Source organism: Lactuca sativa, chromosome 5 (genome assembly GCF_002870075.4).
Source record: "Lactuca sativa cultivar Salinas chromosome 5, Lsat_Salinas_v11, whole genome shotgun sequence".
Taxonomy (NCBI): Eukaryota; Viridiplantae; Streptophyta; class Magnoliopsida; order Asterales; family Asteraceae; genus Lactuca; species Lactuca sativa.
In genome coordinates, this window is record NC_056627.2 from 316141969 (window position 1) to 316162093 (window position 20125).

Consider the following 20125-nt stretch of genomic DNA (forward strand, 5'->3'; position numbering starts at 1 on the left):
CCCCGCAGGTTGACTCCGTCCTACCTAATCAGGATGAAGTTCCATCTCCTCCTCACTCCCCACCTCACCATCCCTCTCCACTACCAGCTCATCCCATGACCACTCGTCCTCAACATGGTATTTTTAAACCAATCCAACACCGTAATCTTCACTTGTCCTCCATATCCTCTATCCCGAGGTCCCACATACATGCTTTGAAAGATCTAAAGTGGCAAAAAGCAATGTATGAGGAATATAATGCACTAATTGCAAATGGCACTGGGTATTGGTTCCACGCCCACCAGGAGCGAATGTGATCCAGTCTATGTGGCTTTTCAAACATAAGTTCAATGTTGACGGTTCTCTTTCGCGCTATAAAGCGCACCTTGTAGCAAATGGTCGTAGTCAGCAGCTTGGTATTGACTGCGATGAGACATTCATCCCGGTTGTTAAACCAGCTACCATATGTATTGTTCTTAGTCTAGCAGTCTCGAGACACTGGCCTATTCAGCAGCTAGACATGAAGAATGCTTTTCTTCACGGTCACCTCCAGGAGACAGTCTACATGCACCAACCTCTAGGTTTTTGTGACCCTAAGCATCCAGATCATGTATGTCACCTTCAGAGGTCTCTCTATGGCCTCAAGCAGGCACCTAGGGCCAGGTATCATTGCTTTTCTCAACATGCTCTTCACATGGGAATTCATCACATCCTGACAGATTCATCGCTTTTTACATATCATCATGACACTAATACTCCATATCTTCTGTTATATGCCAATGACATTGTGCTCACCGCCGCCTCCATAACCCTCATTCAGTCAATCATATCTCAGGTTAGCCGAGAGTTTTCAATGACAGATCTAAGGTATGTGGGCATCTCTGCCACCACGAATTCTCAGGGTCTTTTTCTCTCACAACAAAAGTATGCCTTAGAGATTCTTGAACGTGCCAACATGCTTAACTACAATCCAGCCCGAACCCCAGTTGAGACCATTCATAAACTGGACCGCTAGTCTCCAATTCCTCACTATATTGCATTCTAGCTGGTGCTCTTCAGTATCTAACTTTCACATGTCCAAACATGCACGCTCTTAAGTGTATTTTACTCTATATCATAGGGACCCTATACCAAGGACTTCACATCCATGCATCTCCTTCTTCAGATTTGGTTGCTTATTCTGATACCGACTGGGTGGATGCCCTGTCTCTCTTTGTTCCACCTCCGGTTTTTGTGTTTTTCTTGGTGATAACCTCATCTCTTTGTCATCTAAACGACAAGGGGTGATCTCTTGGTCCAGTGCTGAGGCAGAACACCATGGGGTGGCAAACGCGGTCGTAGAAACTTGTTGGATTCAGGACTTACTTTGTGAGCTTCGATGTCCTCCGGATAAAGCCACCATCGTCTATTGCGATAATATTAGCTCGGTTTACATGTCCTCAAACCCGGTTCAACATCATCGAACAAAACACATCCAGATTGACATTCATTTTGTGCACAATCAGGTAGCTCGCGAGCTTGTCCGCATGCTCCATGTTCCATCTTCCGCTCAGCGCTGAAATTTTCACCAAATGCCTTCCATCTTAGCTATTCAATGATTTCAAGACCAGTTTGAACGTCCGAACTCGACCTCCCATTCAAACTTAGGAGGGATGTTAGCATACTGTATATTGTCTTGTGTACATGTTTTAGTATAAAGCCTGTGTATCTTGTATGGTGTTAGGTCTAGGCCCATTTAGCCTTGGTAGTCTTGTGTGTGTGTGTGTGTGTGTGTGTGTGTGTGTATATATATATATATATATATATATATATATATATATATATATAGAATATAGATCCATTAAGAAATGAGAAAATGGTAAGAAGGCAAGAAGAAATAGTAATTAATGATTGATAAAGGGAAGAAATGTAATATTGGAGCCAAGGATTTATTTAAGTAAGTGGTTTTAAAATTGGTAGGAGTAAGTCACGTTTCCAATGGTGATATTAAAGACTTGCATTAGTTACAAAGTAAAAATTGGTTTTTGCCTATTTTCTTGCCTGGGCTTTTTTTGGAACGACTAGCATCATATAAAGAGCAACCAATTTCTATGAAGAAGCTCATATATACATATCTACCGATTTCCAGATTCAAAAGACAGAGGTACACGGATTCACGTTTCACAACCAAGAGAAGAAGACGCATCAAAGGTTAGAAGCTTCAACTTATTAATCAATGAATTTGCAGATTCGTTAAACATAATTCGAAGAAAGAAGTTTACTGATTCACGTTTTTTTTGTTATTTTTTATTTTTATGTTGTATTTGAATATGAAGAATGCAGTTTTTAACTCTATGTTAATGTGAATATGTTGATTCAATATGATGTATGTTTTTATACACTAGGAAACTAGTGATTAAATCTGTCTGATGAACAATTTTTGTGATTCGTTACATTTTTTATGCTACTTATGTTATTCAATCGGATTATAAAAGAAGTTGATAACTAATGCTAGCTGTTTCTTGTCTTATAAAAAAAAATGCTAAACAAAGGTTTTAATTAAATATGAGTTGTGCCTCCTATTTTTCAGTTAGTTGATGAAACACTGGATTCGTTTAGGCTTTTTTAATGAAGCAGTTTAAAAAAAAAACACAAGTGTCAAAAAAACTGAAGCACTTGAATTGAATCACTGGAATCGGTAATACATATATGATGAAATGGATTCGTTTCGGTGTTTTTAATGAAGCAGTTAAAAAAAACAAGTATAACAAAAAGTGAAGCACTTGAATTGAATCACTTGAATCACTTGAACAACTTGAATCAGTAAGTATAAAAACAATGATTTTACAGCACATATAATATGTATAAAAATTAAATAATGTAAGATTTAAAGTATGTGAATCAGTTTATAGATGAATCATTTTTTAGATTAAAGATGTTGTCTGCATCATTTTATGATGTTTCCTAGACTACATTTCTAATAAACCCAGCAGGAAATAGCTTAAAGTTGGTAATCTTTATTAATTGTGTGTTAAATGAATCTGACATAAATCTTTTTATGTGTTACAGATATGTCTGAATCACAACCAACAAGTATTCAGTCTGATGAGGTTCAATGTCTAGAACTTGTGGAAAAAGGTTGGACACCAGAAGTGGAGTTGAAACCATATGTAGGGCAAGTGTTTCCTTCATATGATGAAGCATTGGCATTTTACAGAGAATATGCACGCAATAGTGGGTTTGAAATACGAAAGGCTACTACAGAGCAGTCAAAAAAGGGAGATGGTTATTCACGTAGGTACATAGTATGTAATAGGGAGGGAGAGAAAAAAAAACGTTCATTTGATAGTTTGAAAGACCGGAGCAAACAGCGTCGTAATCGGCCAAGTCACCGAACCCGATGTAAAGCTTGTATCCGATTGAAGGTTAATGATGAAAATCTTTGGGTGGTCAAATATTTTGAGGAGAAAAACACACATGAACTAGTTAATCCAGAAGATTTTGTTTTTTTGAAAAGTAACAGGAGGCTTACATATCATCAGAAACAACTTGTAAATGATGTTTCAGATATAAATATTGGTCCGGTTAGAGCATTCAAGATATTGAAGCAAACACAAGGTGGATTTGTCAATGTAGGGGCAATAGAAGTTGAATGTAAGAATTTGAAAAGGGATATGATAACATATATTGGTGAGAGTGATGCGGACATGGTAATTGAGAAGCTTACTAAAAAAAGGAGTATTTACACGACTTTACTTTTGAATATTGTGTGGATAGTGAGGGGAAGCTATGTGGGTTATTTTGGGCAGATGAAGAAGCAAAACGTAATTATTTTGTATTTGGAGATGTTGTTGGATTCGATGCTACTTACCGAACAAACAAGTATGCAGTAGCTTTACTTATTAAAAAATTATCATCTTTCGGTTTGGGAGTATCATATGAACTTATAGTGAGTAATAACAAGTTTAATTCATATCATATTACTTGTTTTACATTACCTTTTTACAGGTACTTCATGATTTTCGTGCCATTTACCGGTATCGACAATCACAAAAAATGTGTCACTTTTGTTGTTGGCTTACTTGCTAGTGAGTCAATAGAATCATATAAATGGATGTTAATGGCTTTTAAAAGTACTTTTGGACGGGAACCAACAGTGTTGATGACCGATCAAGACCCGGCTATCAAGCAAGCGATTCCAGCTGTTTTCTCACCATCATGTAGGCATCGATTGTGTATGTGGCACATATCACAGAAGTTCACCGATAAGGTAGAGAATATACCCACATAATACATTGTATGCATTACTTGAATTGATAAATTTTTATGTAATGATGATTACTAGTTTATTTTTCAGTTGGGTTCACATATGTCGTAGACGGGGGTGTTGAAACGTTTAAACAGTCTGATATGGAATGAACCACTACAAGAAAAAGACCCTTTTACGACGCGCAAACAACGACACTCGGAGATATATGTTACGCAAAAGAGAGTAACGTTAAATAAGTGTCATCTCTTCAAAAAAATTAAGGATTTAGGTCGCGCATTATTGCGTGCCCTTAAATTAGTGTCTAATGTAAAAAAATAAAAAACACGGAGGGCACTTTAGCTAAAAGGTGCGTCGTCTATGAATGTCGTTTTATATTTTTTTTAAGAAACGCGCTTCTCACTTCTCCTTAGAGGGAAAATGAAATCCCCAAATTTTTTAAACCCCCGCCTTCTTCTCCCTCGTCTCCACCCTCACCCACATCCATTGCCTCCAATCCTCGTTGCCTCTTCTAGTCTCAAACCCGATCCTCGCGTTAAATGGTTCAGTGACTGCAACTCCTTTCGATTGTAGCGCTGATCGACAACTACGACTCATCAACCGTCAATCGAAGCTACCTGTTGAACAACTCCTAATCGAAACCTCAACCTTCTCGTCTCTCCTTCCCTCAAAATTTTGAACATCCGCCTTCCTCTTCCTCTGTACTCTCTACACCCGCCAGATCAATTTCATTCTCTCCCTTCCTTCTCTCTACAAACCCCTTCCTCAACGATCGACTTTCACTCCTTCTCTATGCAAACCCTAATCAGACATAACGCATTTGCAATGGTAATATCTTCTTTCACAAAATAGACGATTGACCGAAGAACTAGGGCTTTTGATGAATCATGCATTACCAACAACGATAGCTACCCATCATAATTTGTGTTTTCTCTCGGACTCCACCATTCCAACATCGCACCACAACAACGATTCCAGCCACGAATCAACAGTTTTGAGTTTTTTGGCTTCAATTTTGAAGGTACGTAGACATGATTTTAAAGTTCTAAACTTTTTTCTTTCCTATGCTACCACTTCCCCCTTTCCTTTTTATTTCACTCTCCTTGTAATTACAAATAAATTGAGATAGAGAGTCGGTCTATCGATTAATCAACCATGGTGGATGATTTGGTGTAACTATCACCTGTTATAGTTTTTTGAATTTTTTTATTCGAACAATGCATGCCAACTGTTCGTTGAATTGCTCAAACAAAACTTCCATCACAAAAAATGAACTGATGGTCGACTTTTTTGTCCAGATTGCCCAGAGAGTGAAATATTAGCCGTTGGGATGGCACCTTATGCTCATCTGGCGGTTTATAAAGTATGTTTTGGTCTAGATTGGCCAGAGAGTGACATCTTAACCGGGCTTGATGCTGCAGTAGCTGATGGAGCTGATGTGATATCAATTTCTATTGGAGAAGAAAACATGCCTTTTTTTCAAGACAGCATTGCAATAGCCTCATTTCAAGAAAAAATGCCTTTTTTTCCCAATGTAATGTTCGGTAAACTGATGCAAATCACCAAGAGGAGCTAATAGTCGAAGTGGCACAATAAGACATTCAAGAGTATATTCTCAAGGGTAAGTCTCAAAGCAACCTTTATATAGAAAAAAAACTAATTATAAAGTATATAATGTAAATAATTTGCTTATATTTGGTATTACAGTAAGTCATATAGCATACTATATTTCTTTGCTTGATAACTAACTATTTTTATATTGGCTCCATGTGATATAAGAAATAGATACTAAATATTATTAGATTTATTATGTTTCGTATTTACAGAACTCTTTGGTAATTTGTGGTTCCATCCATTTATTTAAAATATCTACTTTTTATTATTATTATTATACATTGAATTATTTATTCATTGAATTTTTTTCTAAATTTTAGTTTACAAAATAATTAATATTTACACCTTCATATTTAAAGTTTGTTTTAATCTTATAATACACCAGTCTCATACTTAGTATATGATAAAGTTAGAAATATAGTAAACCAAATAATGAGAACTTCATTTAATCAATCTGATCATTCTTTTGTCAAATAATAGAAAAATTGGTGTTGGGTTTTATGTATTAACCGGGTATGATCGTTCCTTACGTGCCTGGGACTATAGATCTCACAGCACTGAGCCAATTCAGGTTTAGCTTTCTTTCCCTTTCCCTTTCCCTTTTCTACATCTACGTTTGTACTAAGTTTTTTTATATATATATTTATATTATCAAAAGTTGATGACAGTTTTAATTGATTCACAGATCATTGACACCTTTCTAGACAGCATTATGTCTATCTGTTTAACAAAAACTGAGATTATTGCTGGAAGTGTTGACGGAACTGTACGGACATTTGACATCCGGATTGATGGAACTGTATCTCTCTATCAAATGATGGTAACTGTGTATTATCTTGGAGCACAAGAGCATTGAATATTGATGTGACCACCATGCGGTTTGAAAGGAGTAGAAAGAGGGGCATAACAGTCTTTTCAGATTATGCTTGGAGTAGTGGAGATCAAGTTGATGTTTGGGTACAAGATAGGTAACCATTTAACTCAACTCATTACATTTTCAATCGTTAATACTTATTAATCATCACAAACTCTATTTTTTTACTGTTTTTTGTAGCTGGCATGAAGCAATTGTTATGGACACAAATAAGATTGATTTGACTTCTTTAACTGTCCAGTTTCCTGGTAGGTATTGTTATACGACTTTTCTTTCAAAATTTATAAAATGTGTTAACTTTTTACCTTTTTTCCCTTTCCAGCTCAATGAAAGACATCAATTGTTAGGTCATGGCATGTGAGGCCAACTCTTGTCTGGAAGGATGACAAGTAGATTGAGTGGTCTAGTTTGAAAGGACTCCATTCTTTTGAGGTTAGCTACTATCTCTTTTCCCCATTTATTTGGTTTCTTAATTTTTTTTATATAAAATATGTATATATATTCCTAAAGGCTAAATCCAATCCTCTCAAATCTACTAGAAAACCACCAATTCCAACGATTGTCAGAACTTTAGCTCAAAACGACAAATAAAAACCCTCTCTTAGTGATAAAAATGTCAAGGATTCTTCTGTTAGTGCTGATGAAAACATGCCAGGTCAGCAGCAAAAGGATATGGGGTTTGGTTCTTCTTTTCCCCATTTATTTGGTTTCAATTTATGTTCACAAGTTTAATAAATTCTCTAGATTTAAAAAGAAGTATTGCTATTTAGTGTGCCCTTTAACTGACCTATTACTATTGTAGATTGAGGAAGTAAGTCATTCAGTGATTCAAAATATGGAAAACATGTCTAAATTGCTTTACTACTTTTTTTCAAGTTTCTTTTCTTCATATCATGTCATCTCTTCTATTTGTTTCAGTCTTTTACCACTTTATATTCCTATCATATTCAGTCTTTTAACATCCAATTATCATCTTTGAGTATTGGGTTTTCTTTCTTTTTTGCTGTTGTGTTACCCTGCGTTAGGCTTTATAAAATGAATTTCTTTGCTGAAAATTGTGTATAATTTTTGTTAGAGCTTCTTTGGGCAGTTGGAGAAGGACATCTTATCTTTAGGTACTACATAAAATGGTGTTTTTATCTCTGATGATTCCCCTAACTTTTTGTTGTTTGATGATTTTATGGACCCAAATAGAGAAGAAAAAAGGTACATTTTTTTTATTTTTCCACATTTACCCTCCATGATCAATGAAACTAACATCATCCAATATCTATACATATACTTCGTTATCTGGAAATAGTAAGACCACATCAATTACTGGAGCAAATGGTGTGTACTGCTTTCAGAGTTGCAACTGACACTCTTAACCAGACTAGCTTATGAGAATAAAAATCGACCAATTATACTTCACCGTTGCTTCTGGATTGAGGCCTTTGCAAGGTATGTGTAATGTCTCATTTACAATTTTTTGACACAAGGGTAAAGTAGTCATTTTTTTAATCTGACTTATTGCATTGGCAACAAACAAGCTACCGGGTGATATGGAAATAATCCAAGATGTAAAACGGCTTTGTGTTGTATTCGAACACGTGGAGAAGCTGCTAACACTTGGCAGTGGCAGTGGGAAAAATAAATTGGAAGCAAGCATACCAGATCAGTATCAGGATCTGAGAAAGGCATCATGATATTAACTTCAGTTGCTTTAGTAGTTGTTATAGAAGTTTTGCCTTTTCTATTCAAAATTATAACTTAAAAACACCACTTGTTCCCTCTTTTCTAGCTTGTATTACTGTTGCTGGCTTCCAAATGAGGCCTTAATTGTCATAAACATTCTACTGTTAGATTTGGCCCTAATTTCTTTACTAGTCAACGATAGTGGGGTAGCATATTGAATTATTTGCTTAAGAAAGACACTGTATCTTGTCCAATTTATATTTGAATTCAAGTTATGCATAATGTCAATATTGTTGGATTAATAAATACATTATACCTAAAGAATAAAGATTGTATGATGAAAGAAAGATTGTAAATTACCAACTATTGGTTTATCATTTGCTGAGTTAACCTACATTTTTTTTTTCTGTAGTTTTATCTTGTTTCTGATATAGCCGTGAAAGAACTCATTGCAGTTGCCACCAACATAGAAGGTAAGCTATAATATGCCAAAGTTGAATTACTTTTTAAGAAATAGCAACCTACTTTTAGTTATTTGTTTATTATATCAACATACAACATCAGATTCAAAAAGTGTTGTAGAGCTAACAAATGGTTCTTTAGGTATGCAATACTCTAGGCATAATTATAATATAAAACTATAAAAAATTTAATTTTTTGATATATATTTTTTATTTTGTTTTGCAGAGGATACTAAAGAGCAAATCTTGCAAAGGATATTTTTTGTTTTGTTTTGCAGAGGATACCCCTCACATTTTCCCAAATTACCCCTTCCTCTACAATGTTTTTTTGTTTCTGTGTATTTTGTGCATCAGGTAAAGTTGGTGGAAGAAAGGAATATGAAGCCACTTGATTCAAATCTTGCAGCATTAGTCTTAAAGAATTATGAAAGGCAAGATGCAACTTTACTTAGTTGGAATTTGATGTAGAGAGTAGATTAGATGCAAATTTAGATATTGTAAAAAATAGAATTGTATGACATTAAATTTTATGCAATGGATTGTATTTTTTGTATATGATATTTTATTTCTATTATGAGACATTAAATGCAAACTTAATTTAAAAATTAATAAATATATAAATATTTTTTTTAGAACATTTAAAATTATGATACGCAAAAATGTGTGTCATCTTCATTTATGACATGGCCTTTCTTGACAGGGGCTTCCTTGATACGCATTGCGTGTCATAAACACGCGCGTCGTAAGGTTACGACATGCAAATGCGTGTCGTCTACCTTTATGACAGGGCCTTCCTTGATACGCAATGCGTGTCATAACCGCGCGTCGTAAATGAGCGTCATAAATGCGCGTCGTAAATGCGCGTCGTCTCTCTTTATGACAGGGCCTTCCTTGACACGCATTTGCGCGTTGTCTGAGCGTTTTACGACGCGCAATGAGCGTCGTAAAAGGCCTTTTTTCTAGTAGTGAACGAATCAGTGCAAGCGAGTTTGATATAGAATGGCAATCAATAATGGATGAATACGATTTAAATAGTAACAATTGGTTTAACGAAATGTTTGCAATACGAGATAAATGGATTCCTGCTTATTTTCAGGATTGCTACTTATCAGGGTTAATGCGAACGACATCAAGATCGGAAGGTGAAAATTACTTCTACGGGTTGATGACAAATGCAGATTTGCACTTAATTGAGTATGTCAGTCATTTTGAAACGGCAATGGAAGCACAACGTTTTTTTCAACGTAAAAACAATCATGACTCGCGTTACACGAATCCTAAAATTATAACTAAATTGCTTATTGAAGAGGAGGCAGCTCAAACATTCACACGAACTGTGTTCTTTGAAGTTCAAACAGAGATAATGGCATCGATGCTTACATGCTACTCAATTAAAGTAGTAGAATATGATGGAATAACTAAATTCAGCATCAAGGATACCAACAAAGATGTAAAACATTTTGGTGATTTTGAGGTATGTATAATATAGTCTGTTGTATCTAGTATTGGTTTAAAAAAATTGATATTATTATTTTGTAATATTGACAGGTTTCATTCATGAAATCCGATTGCACTGTTAGTTGCTCGTGTTTACGATTCGAATTAACTGGGTGTCTATGTAGACACTGCTTTTATGTATTAAGGATGTCGGGTGTGGAGCATTTCCCTAAAAAATATGTTTCAAGAAGATGGACAAAGGATGTGGTGCCGAGATCAGCAAGCGGATATAATACGTGTCAGTTTCCTACAAATGATGCAAATGAAGATTTTAAAGCAATGATCCGGGACATATACTTTTCAGTTGATTATTGTGTTGATCGGCTAGTTTCGAATATGGAAAAGCTGAAGTTATATAGACAGAAAGTAAAGGAGTTGACGAAAGATGTTGAAGAAGAAACACGAAATGCACGACCCATGACGAACACAGCCTTCATCGGATCGGTACTTGGTGTTGAGAAGAGAGATAAAGTAACGGTTAAAATTCCAGAAGGAATCAGAAACAAAGGTAGTGGCCCGATAAAGAAAAGGATGATAGGACAAAAAGAGACTGCGATTGTGAATGCTAAAAAGGGTTCGAGAAAATATGGACGATGCGGAAAGTATGTTGATCATAATGCTCGCACTTGCCAGCAAAAAGCTATTGTTTCTACTTTTAAATAGTTCGGTTTTTCCTTCTTATATATTAAGTTTTCAAGAAAAAAAATGTTATTTTACAAATAAAAATGAATGTTTGAGTTCTACATTTATGCAATGTACTTGCAAGAATAAATGCAGATAGTTGAAGTGTTATTTTTAATAAATTACTATCTATGCCTGAATCCACGTTATGGTATTGTTAATGCTTAGATGATACGTGATGTCATAACTACATGGAGCATCGGTTTATGTGGCATACGCTAGTTAAATGGCATGAATTAAAAAATGATTTAAATATATTAATTATTGCTTAAAAGGATTGGTCAAGAAATAAGTAGACTTGATCTGACATGGTAGCAGTATTTGTAAATGGTAAGAGTATTAATAAATTAAGCCAACTTTTTTGGATGAATCCAATATTTCATTTTGTCCATATAACACACTAAGTAGTAAGACATGAAGCTAATTTTGTTTACTTAATGTATTGAGACAGTAAGTGCATTTGTGTAGGTCACATGCTATACTAGCTCTAATTCTTACATGATAAGTTTACTTAATGTATTCACATGCTATAGTAGCTCTAATGTATTAAGACAGTAAGTGCATATGTCTAAATCACATGTTATAGTAGCTCTAATGCTTATATGATAAGTGATGCCTTAACAAACTTGAGAATTACTTTATGTGGCATATGTAGTTTAATGGCATGAATTATAAACTGATGAAAGTGATTCATGACAACCTAAGTAATAAAAAGAATCAACTTGAGGCTTAAGGTTTAGTTTTATTTTAATAATCCATGTGATTAATACATACATCATAAAAATGTTATTAAACAGGTAAGTGCAGTAAATATCAAAGACTGTAACTTCGTTTCGAATTTGATATCAGAAATATCATAAACGATTTTGATAGGGGAAATTACAGTAATCATCAAAAACTCATAATAAATTAATGAATAATAAGGAAAGATTGGTCACTTAAAACAAATAACATATAACATAACACTGAATCATTTTCACTTGAAACAGATAACAAAACACTGAATCATTGTCACATCAAAAACAAAGCCAAATAAAAAAGAGAATAAAACATGCTTGAAAGCTTAATGAAAATCTAATAAAACAAATTGATTTTGCATTCAATCCGTTGGAGATGTTCTTCGGTGTTGAAGTTTTCCTTTTCTAAGTCAGATAACTTATCGTATGATGCCAACTTTTTGTGCAGAGATGGTTTGATAAGGTTTCAATCGGATGTCAAAATTTTCGTAACATACTTTTTTCTCAATTCATTTAACTGCATCTATTGGTCATCGTTGTCTGGGAACTCAGGCTCCAAACCAACATTCCATTTATCCAAATCCTGACCTTTATATGTTTCCATGTGCCTCAAAACGAATACTCCACAATCTATGTAGTTCATTTTTGTCATCCATGCCATGGACAATCGAACTGTGACCGCACGCTTAATTGAATTTCTTTTTGGATGATTCAAAGCGTCTATGTACAGAGTAAACAATATTTTCTGGAATAAATATGATAGGTGATTAGAATATAATATATGATCATGGGTAAGTTAAATTAAAATGAAATTTCCTTACCAGATCGTTAGGCACATTTCCATAAATTACTTCAATCAACTCTTCAGAGTAAATGTTGTCTATTATTATGCATTCTGATTTTTTGAAATCAAAGACAATAAGGTAGTAATGATCATTTTCAAGCACCGGGAAGAATACCTGATGTCCATAACAAAATTGGTTGAATGCAGTTTGTCTAAAACAAGTGAATTAGTGTAATGAAAATGACTTACAAGGTCCACGTCATTAAAGCTTGTGCATTGCTTGAACTTTTCGATATGTTCATTCATGCGATCAACGAACATTTTGTATCGTTGTTCTATACAAATCGCCTCATCCAGTATGAAGTTGCTCTACAATTAAAATGTATATATTATTGAATCATTTAAAGTAAGTATACACCCTAAGTGTAATTTTACCAGGAGTGTGCATGATAAAAACATCCTTGCCGGTGACTTTTTATTTCTATGCAGTTCTAGATGGTTTAGAATAGTAGCCTAAATGTCAATTATTGTTCCATGGATTTTGGATCCAGGAATCATACTCTCAAAAATTCCCCGAGGTCCACTATCTCCAAACATTGTTTCAAATACAAGATCCCTAAATCAAAATAAGCTTGCATCAATTTCATTATAGTTAGTGTGATTATTTGTTTAATGTAGAGGGGATATATTAATTTAGAAAATGTACCATTCATCTTCCAGCCCTGCGAAAATCCAACCTGACACTCTCTCCTCAATTGATCTAATCGGTTGGTTTGGATCAACGGTCCTCCTATAATGAGGTGATCTAAGTTTGTCGGTTAGTTGAACCAATCTTCTCGACCGTCTTGGTGCCACAATAGTAACAGGAACAATGTTTACATCATCATTTTTGATATTTGGTTCACGCTGATCCGAATGAGTGAGACTTTGATGACTTGAATGTCTAATAGAGGTAGCTAATGCTGATTCCAACAGCATGTCAAAAGTATCTTCGTTTAGAATTTGAGTAAAAGGTGTACACACAACATCAGCAACTGCATCATCATCACCCACCATTGTTGATTCCTGAAACTGATCATCTTTAATTGTGGTTGTATTTTGTTGATAATGCATAACAGGTGTGGTGGTGCCATTGAAAGTTGTCCCATCGTCAGAATCATCGGAAGTTGAAAAATCTGGCCATGCCAGATTGAATTCATGATTTGTTTTTGTTACTAGCATGCGCAGTTCGACAGAATCGGGAAACTTCTTTATACCTCGCATCAACAACTTATCTATAGCTCTCTTTGCATTGTGATATGCATTGAAATTGAAGTTTATTTCCCTCATAATTTGCTGGGAAGAAACATAAGATAAGTAGAATGCTATAAAAGTAATATTGTGACAATATATGAACTAGAATCAGTAAAAATATGTGATGAAGCACTTGATTCATTTTGGTTTTATAATGAATCACTGCAAAGCATAGTTTTCACAAGTATCCTATAAGTGTCACAAAAAAGTGAAGCACTTGAATCAGTAAAACAAATTGCATAATTTTCACTAAAAAGCACTTGCATCAATAAAACAAAATGTGATGAAGCAATTGATTCATTTTACTTTTATAATGAATCACTAAAAAGCATAGTTTTCATAAGTGTCACAAAAAGTGAAGTACTTGAATCAGTAATTAGGTGAATCGGTTTAAAAATTAAAGAACGTAAAATAAAAATTATGTGAATGAGTTTATAGATGAAGCACTAAAACCACAATGTTTACCATGTGTAATGCTATTGATAAACAAAATGGCATCACAACTTGAATCAGTTTATACATGAAGCACGTGAATCAGTATTTATAAAAAGAATGTTTTTTACCTTGACGTTGTTGTCTGCATCATTTTCTGATGTTTCTTGAACTACATTTCCAATAAACCCATCAGGAGATATGCAATCTCTTTCAGATCCAACAACATCATCATCCTCGCCATCTTCTGTTTTGTAATTATCTTCTGTGAATTAATATTTTGTACGTTTTATTTGTTTGATACCACAAAAATAGTTTGAAAATGCTCGAATATACCTTGTTCAGTGCGGTTCATGTTCATGTGTTGTAATGATATGGTTACATTTCCGAAACCTCCTTTAGATAGCTCTTCTAATTCCCTCCTTTTCAACATGTCTGTTGTCCAGTGAGTCATTCCAGCAGTTGGACTTTGAATTGTGCCATCCTCAACTTTTGTAAAATTAAGGTAAAACAACTGCAAAGAATATGTTGATGAAGAATATATAAGATATATATAAGCATCTTGAATAATGTTTTGATACATTTAAGGAAATTTTTTTACCAGAAGAAATACAATGGGACCGGTGTAAACGCACTTATCGTCCAAGGGTTTCCACATCTTTCGGCTTGATTTCAAGCATGACACGACAAATCCGCACCAATCTAGTTGTTTGATATCCATATCACCCGGAATATTTTCCAAAAACCCTTGATTGACAATCCCCATCGTTGAATACTCAATCATCACCGATACAAACAACACAAGAAAATTCATGACAAAAAATGGACCGGCATTTGTATCCTTTACTATCATGTTAATAACATGTGTTAGCCGTATTCTTTTTATTGTTTTTGGAAATTGGGATTTCCAAAGTTTGACAACCTTATTTTGAGAATTTGCTTTGGAAGGGTTAGACATTGGTATGTCACCCATTGGAATCCCATATACCTCGTGCACTCTTTCCCTTGTCACTAAAAGTCTTTGGTCTTGTACATGAATGGAATTGCTAGTTGGGTTGTAGTTTTCAACGACCCAGTAACATATCCTACGAGGTAGCTTTTCTAACTGCATATTTAGAGCTGATCCAAATCCAATAGATTGTACACATCTTTGTTGATCTTTGTTCAACAAGGGCATGGTTTTGGTTATGTGTTCCGAAGGGAACCTGGTATTCAAACATCTTAATGAATCTTCCACGTTTCTTGGCTTTTCTATTCTGGTTTGCTTTTTCACAATCTTTTGTATCGGCATTGTAACAGGTGGCGGGTTTACAAAATCGTCGTCATCATTATTTGGACGCTTTCGAGAATAAGTATCTGATGTAATCACTTTAGAACCAAATATGTAAAAATAAATTACTTAAACAATTATTAATGTAAAATTAAAGAGAAAATATAATAAATTTGACGTGCATACCTAACTGAATATATGTTACAGTATTTTGAATCAGTTAAAGATCTATCAATATAACTTATACAGCCCTAATACCAAAAACCTGTTTAACCGGATTCATTTGACAGATAAACATTGGTAACCAAAATCATTTCTACTAACATAATCACTTTACTACCTAGGTTTTATTACCAAGACTCTAAATTCACATCATATATAGTAATAAAAAAAACACTCGATTCACTTAAACACTTGACAACTATTATCATTAAGAACAAATATATATATAACTTGCATAAATAATGTCAAGCGCTGATGTCTTGTTGACAACAAGTGAATACTAAAAAGCTTATCAAAAAGTACTTACCCATCAAGTCTGTATGAGGTTGTGCTTCACGAGGATACTCCATTAGTCAAAAAAATTCAAACACCAGCGCAAAACCCACAAGAAATTGTATCTGATTGCTGAATTTCGGTATGAAGCCTTCGACCATCTTTATATTGCTTTACCAGCCATTTAATCTTTGTAAAACCATCATAACAGAAAAATCCGTAGTACAATATCTCCAATTTAATGGTATCCGATCTCCAATAATAAACCATCAATTCTTCTTTTTCAATTTGCAAATACGAATGATTTTTTTGGGCGAAAATTATGGTTTTGTATAACCGGATTCGTAGAGGAATATTGAAGTTTGGTATAAACCCTTCGAGTAGAAATTCAATATCGTAGAGCATGATCTTCAATTTTATAGTTTTCATTTAAACTATTGATTTTTCTTTATCAATCACTGATGCCGACTTCGGTTTTGGGCGGAAATTAGGGCAAGGAAGACATAAAGACATGTGATAATATTAGGGATAACAAAGAGATAAGTTTTAACCGTATTTATCTTATTTTAATTCATCATTTAAATGAAAGTTATTATTTGCTGGAAGTTGTAACGTATTTATATATTTCATTATTTAACTGTAGGATAACTTCCATATATATATGTCTTCCTACCTTCCTACAAATAATTCAGTTCTTATTTGATCTAGAATCTATATATATATATATATATATATATATATATATATATATATATATATATATATATATATATATATATATATATATATATATATATATATATATATCTCGATGTATTCTGTTTCACGGGAATGAGAATGATACGTCTCAACAAACTCATTTAAATCTATGTCATGGGTAATTCCTTATCTAACATTTTCAAAGCATCAATAGAAACCAACTGAGAAAAATAGAACAAAAAACCAATAGCATCCTACTTGTTGTCTTCAATTACGTCATGCAATGAGCCAACAAATTTGCTACTGAAAAGTAATAGAAAATAATTCACGATAACTTAAATGCGTAAACATGAACTTAAAGCATCATTAATCAGTTAAGCTCGGTGACTTCAGGAAACTTCACATTTGATGGAAAAATGAAACCATTAGCTTGTAAACAAGAAACAACCTACCAAGTGAGAAGACAACAAAAGTGATAAAATAATTAGGAATACTAATTGAGACAAGTTTATCTAACTAATTGCCCCAACTGGATTAACCATGCATCCATGTAATGTCATATCAGTAAAACATGACTGAAGAAAAGAGTTTGATCTAGCATAAACTCAGACTCGAATCAGTTAGTCCATAAAGAGTATTTTTTGAAAAAAAAAAATTATTCTTAGAGTTTGTTAGTGTAAATAAAGGGGATGCTTTCGATTTGCACCTTGTGCACCAAGGTAAAAGAAACATATAGAACAGGGGAAAAGAAGGGGGGAACAACAATTGATTGGAGCCTATAAGTATTTAATGGAAGAAACTTGGTTCCGAATGATTAAAATACCACACGTTGGGATCTATTTAATATTTATACTAGACAAATTAGAACCCTAGTCATTGGTAGTTTGGAATGCTTTAATCATGCTCTTCTCCAAAAATAGAGGTGCTGGTTTCAGAGCTTATACATGGTGAGCGGAGGATAAAAGAAAAGCTTATACATGGTAAGTATTCTTACTTTTAAGTTAGAATTCATGGCAATAATTATTTAAAAAAAAAAAAAAAAAAAAAAAAACAAGGGAGAAAATAAGATAAGAAAAACTAGCAATATTTAAGCTGCTGTAAAACAAAAGAGTTAGTGATTTCAACTTAATATCATTATTGGAAACCAATTTGAATTTCTTGAGCTTCGGTTGGGGACATTGAGTTAGTGATAAACTATTAGAAGCGTTGCTTTTCATGATATTGGCTTCAGATTCATCATCTGAAGTAGTATATATCCCCGTATAATCATCTAAATCTACCAACACCAAAGTTTCCAATAGAGGACTTCCAGATAATATATTTACAATCAAGTCTTCATCTAATTTCATATAAGAAATATACAAACTCTTAAGATTTTTCCAACTAATCGCCCCACTTGGATTCAACTTGCAGCCTGCTAATTTCAGATCAGTAAAACAAGAATTGATGAAAATAAATTCATCTAACCAAAACTCATCCGGATACATAAACTCCAAGTTAAGCTCTTCAACGTTACAACTTATGGCATGACGAATCCAATTCTTGAACAGAGATTTAAATCGAATATCATAATGGGTTCGCAGTTCGAATTTCTTGAGCTTCAAATGGCAACATTGAGTTAGGGTTTTCTCCACCGATCGAGCGAAGTCGTAAATTGAGTTAGGCTTTCGTAAGCACTTACAACTGGACCAGGGATAGGGATGATTGTAATGTGCAAAAATAAGAGTAGGTACCCAAGTCCAAAGATGTGCCCATCGCTTAGAGAGTGTCCCTGTTCTAATGGCATCTTTTGTGGAGGGTAAACGAGAGAGGATTTCAAGAAGCAAACAATCAGGCAACCCACTAATTCCATCCTCTTCCTCCTTTTGATTTTGACCTTCTTCCAACATCTTCATGGTAGCAACAAAGCCCTCGGTGTTTTCTCCATAAAAAACTCGATCCGTAAATTTATAAATCTCAAGTTTTCTTTTACCCCCTCAACTTTGAAAATATACTATTATTTCTATATATTTTTACATTAATGAAGCCAAAATGTTAAAAACTAGGGTTGTTCACTGTTTGGATAAAACCGAATTGTCCAATTGGACAATTTGGATTGAACTATTTGGTTCGGATATTCGGATTTTTTGATTGGTTTTCAACAAAACATAATTATTATTTTGAATTTCGGATTGGTTTTGGTTTATAAAATAAGAACCAAATAGCTCAAAAAAACCGAATAAATATTTATTATTTATTTATTTATAATATATACTTATAGTTATTTATTATTTTTGTAATTTATTTTTTTAAATATGGTTCAAAACGTTTCACCCGAGAAAAAAATATTAATATGCATTTCTCTCAAAAAATTTCTATCTATAAAATATTTAATTATAATATATCTTCTTAGTAGTTGTTTATAAATTTCGAATCACAACTAAATAATTTGTTTTTGTTTCTTGTGTAAAGCTGGAAAATATTATAATTATATGTCGTTTTAAAATGTTATGGTTTTTGAAAACCAAATTATAAAAACCGATCCAACCGAATTGTAATCAGATCGGATCGGATCGGATTTGAATTTAATTTGGACTATTCGGATCCATGTTTTGAAAACCGAAATCAAATGGGATTCTCTTGATTTGATCGAATCAAACTGATCCATCCAAACAAACACCCGTAGTAAAAACTACAGTTGCGGAGAAAATTCAATGGAACAACTAGCAATGTATTGTTGTTAATTTATTTATTATAACATCTTATTTATTTTTACTGTTTCGAAAAATCTATCCAAATACAACATTGTGTGAAAATAACAATAAACACTGGGTAGAGTTTTCAAACTTTGATGTTTTAATACGAATTTTTTTGGGTTTCCAATACATATCTTTTATACTATCACAATAACAAAGTAGCAAAAATAAACCCTAACCTTTTTGAAACATGTAGGGAACGTGAATGATTCTTCATAAGACATCATGAGTCCATATTTACGCTTATCCAATTGCGGTGAATCTACTACAAAAGTCCTAGTTTTAAATTTTGAAATTAATATTACTAAAAAATGAATGATGTAATAAGATTATATTCTTGCATTTTGTATTGTTTTCAACCTAAATGATAAAAGCAAGGTAAATCCAGCAGCTACATAGACAAGTTTTAAAAGCAAGTGCTTATGATTACTCATTTCATAGACATGTTAATTTAATGAAACAAACTACAAAGATACATACCTAGAACAATTCTTTTTCGAAAAGCCATACCTACAACAATTAACGCGCGCGCGCGCACACACACACATAAATATATATATATATATATATATATATATATATATATATATATATATATATATATATATATATATATATATATATATATATATATATATATGTTTTTTTTGGAAA

General features: G+C 33.5%; 2 protein-coding genes across 2 annotated transcripts; one reads left to right on the top strand and one right to left on the bottom strand.

Annotated features, from left to right (window-relative positions):
- Positions 1-9860: 9860 nt before the first annotated feature.
- On the top strand, positions 9861-11008 carry LOC111904940 (protein FAR1-RELATED SEQUENCE 7-like). Its single transcript, XM_023900640.1, has 2 exons — positions 9861-10322; positions 10397-11008. The coding sequence occupies exons 1-2, from the start codon at positions 9861-9863 to the stop codon at positions 11006-11008; spliced, it is 1074 nt and encodes a 357-aa protein (XP_023756408.1).
- Positions 11009-16127: 5119 nt separating this feature from the next.
- On the bottom strand, positions 16128-18631 carry LOC111904939 (F-box/LRR-repeat protein At3g03360). The gene is made up of 2 exons (XM_052763817.1): positions 17882-18631; positions 16128-16445 (listed from the first exon to the last, which is right to left on the bottom strand). Exons 1-2 carry the CDS (start codon positions 18629-18631, stop codon positions 16128-16130), a joined length of 1068 nt encoding a protein of 355 aa, XP_052619777.1.
- Positions 18632-20125: the final 1494 nt, after the last annotated feature.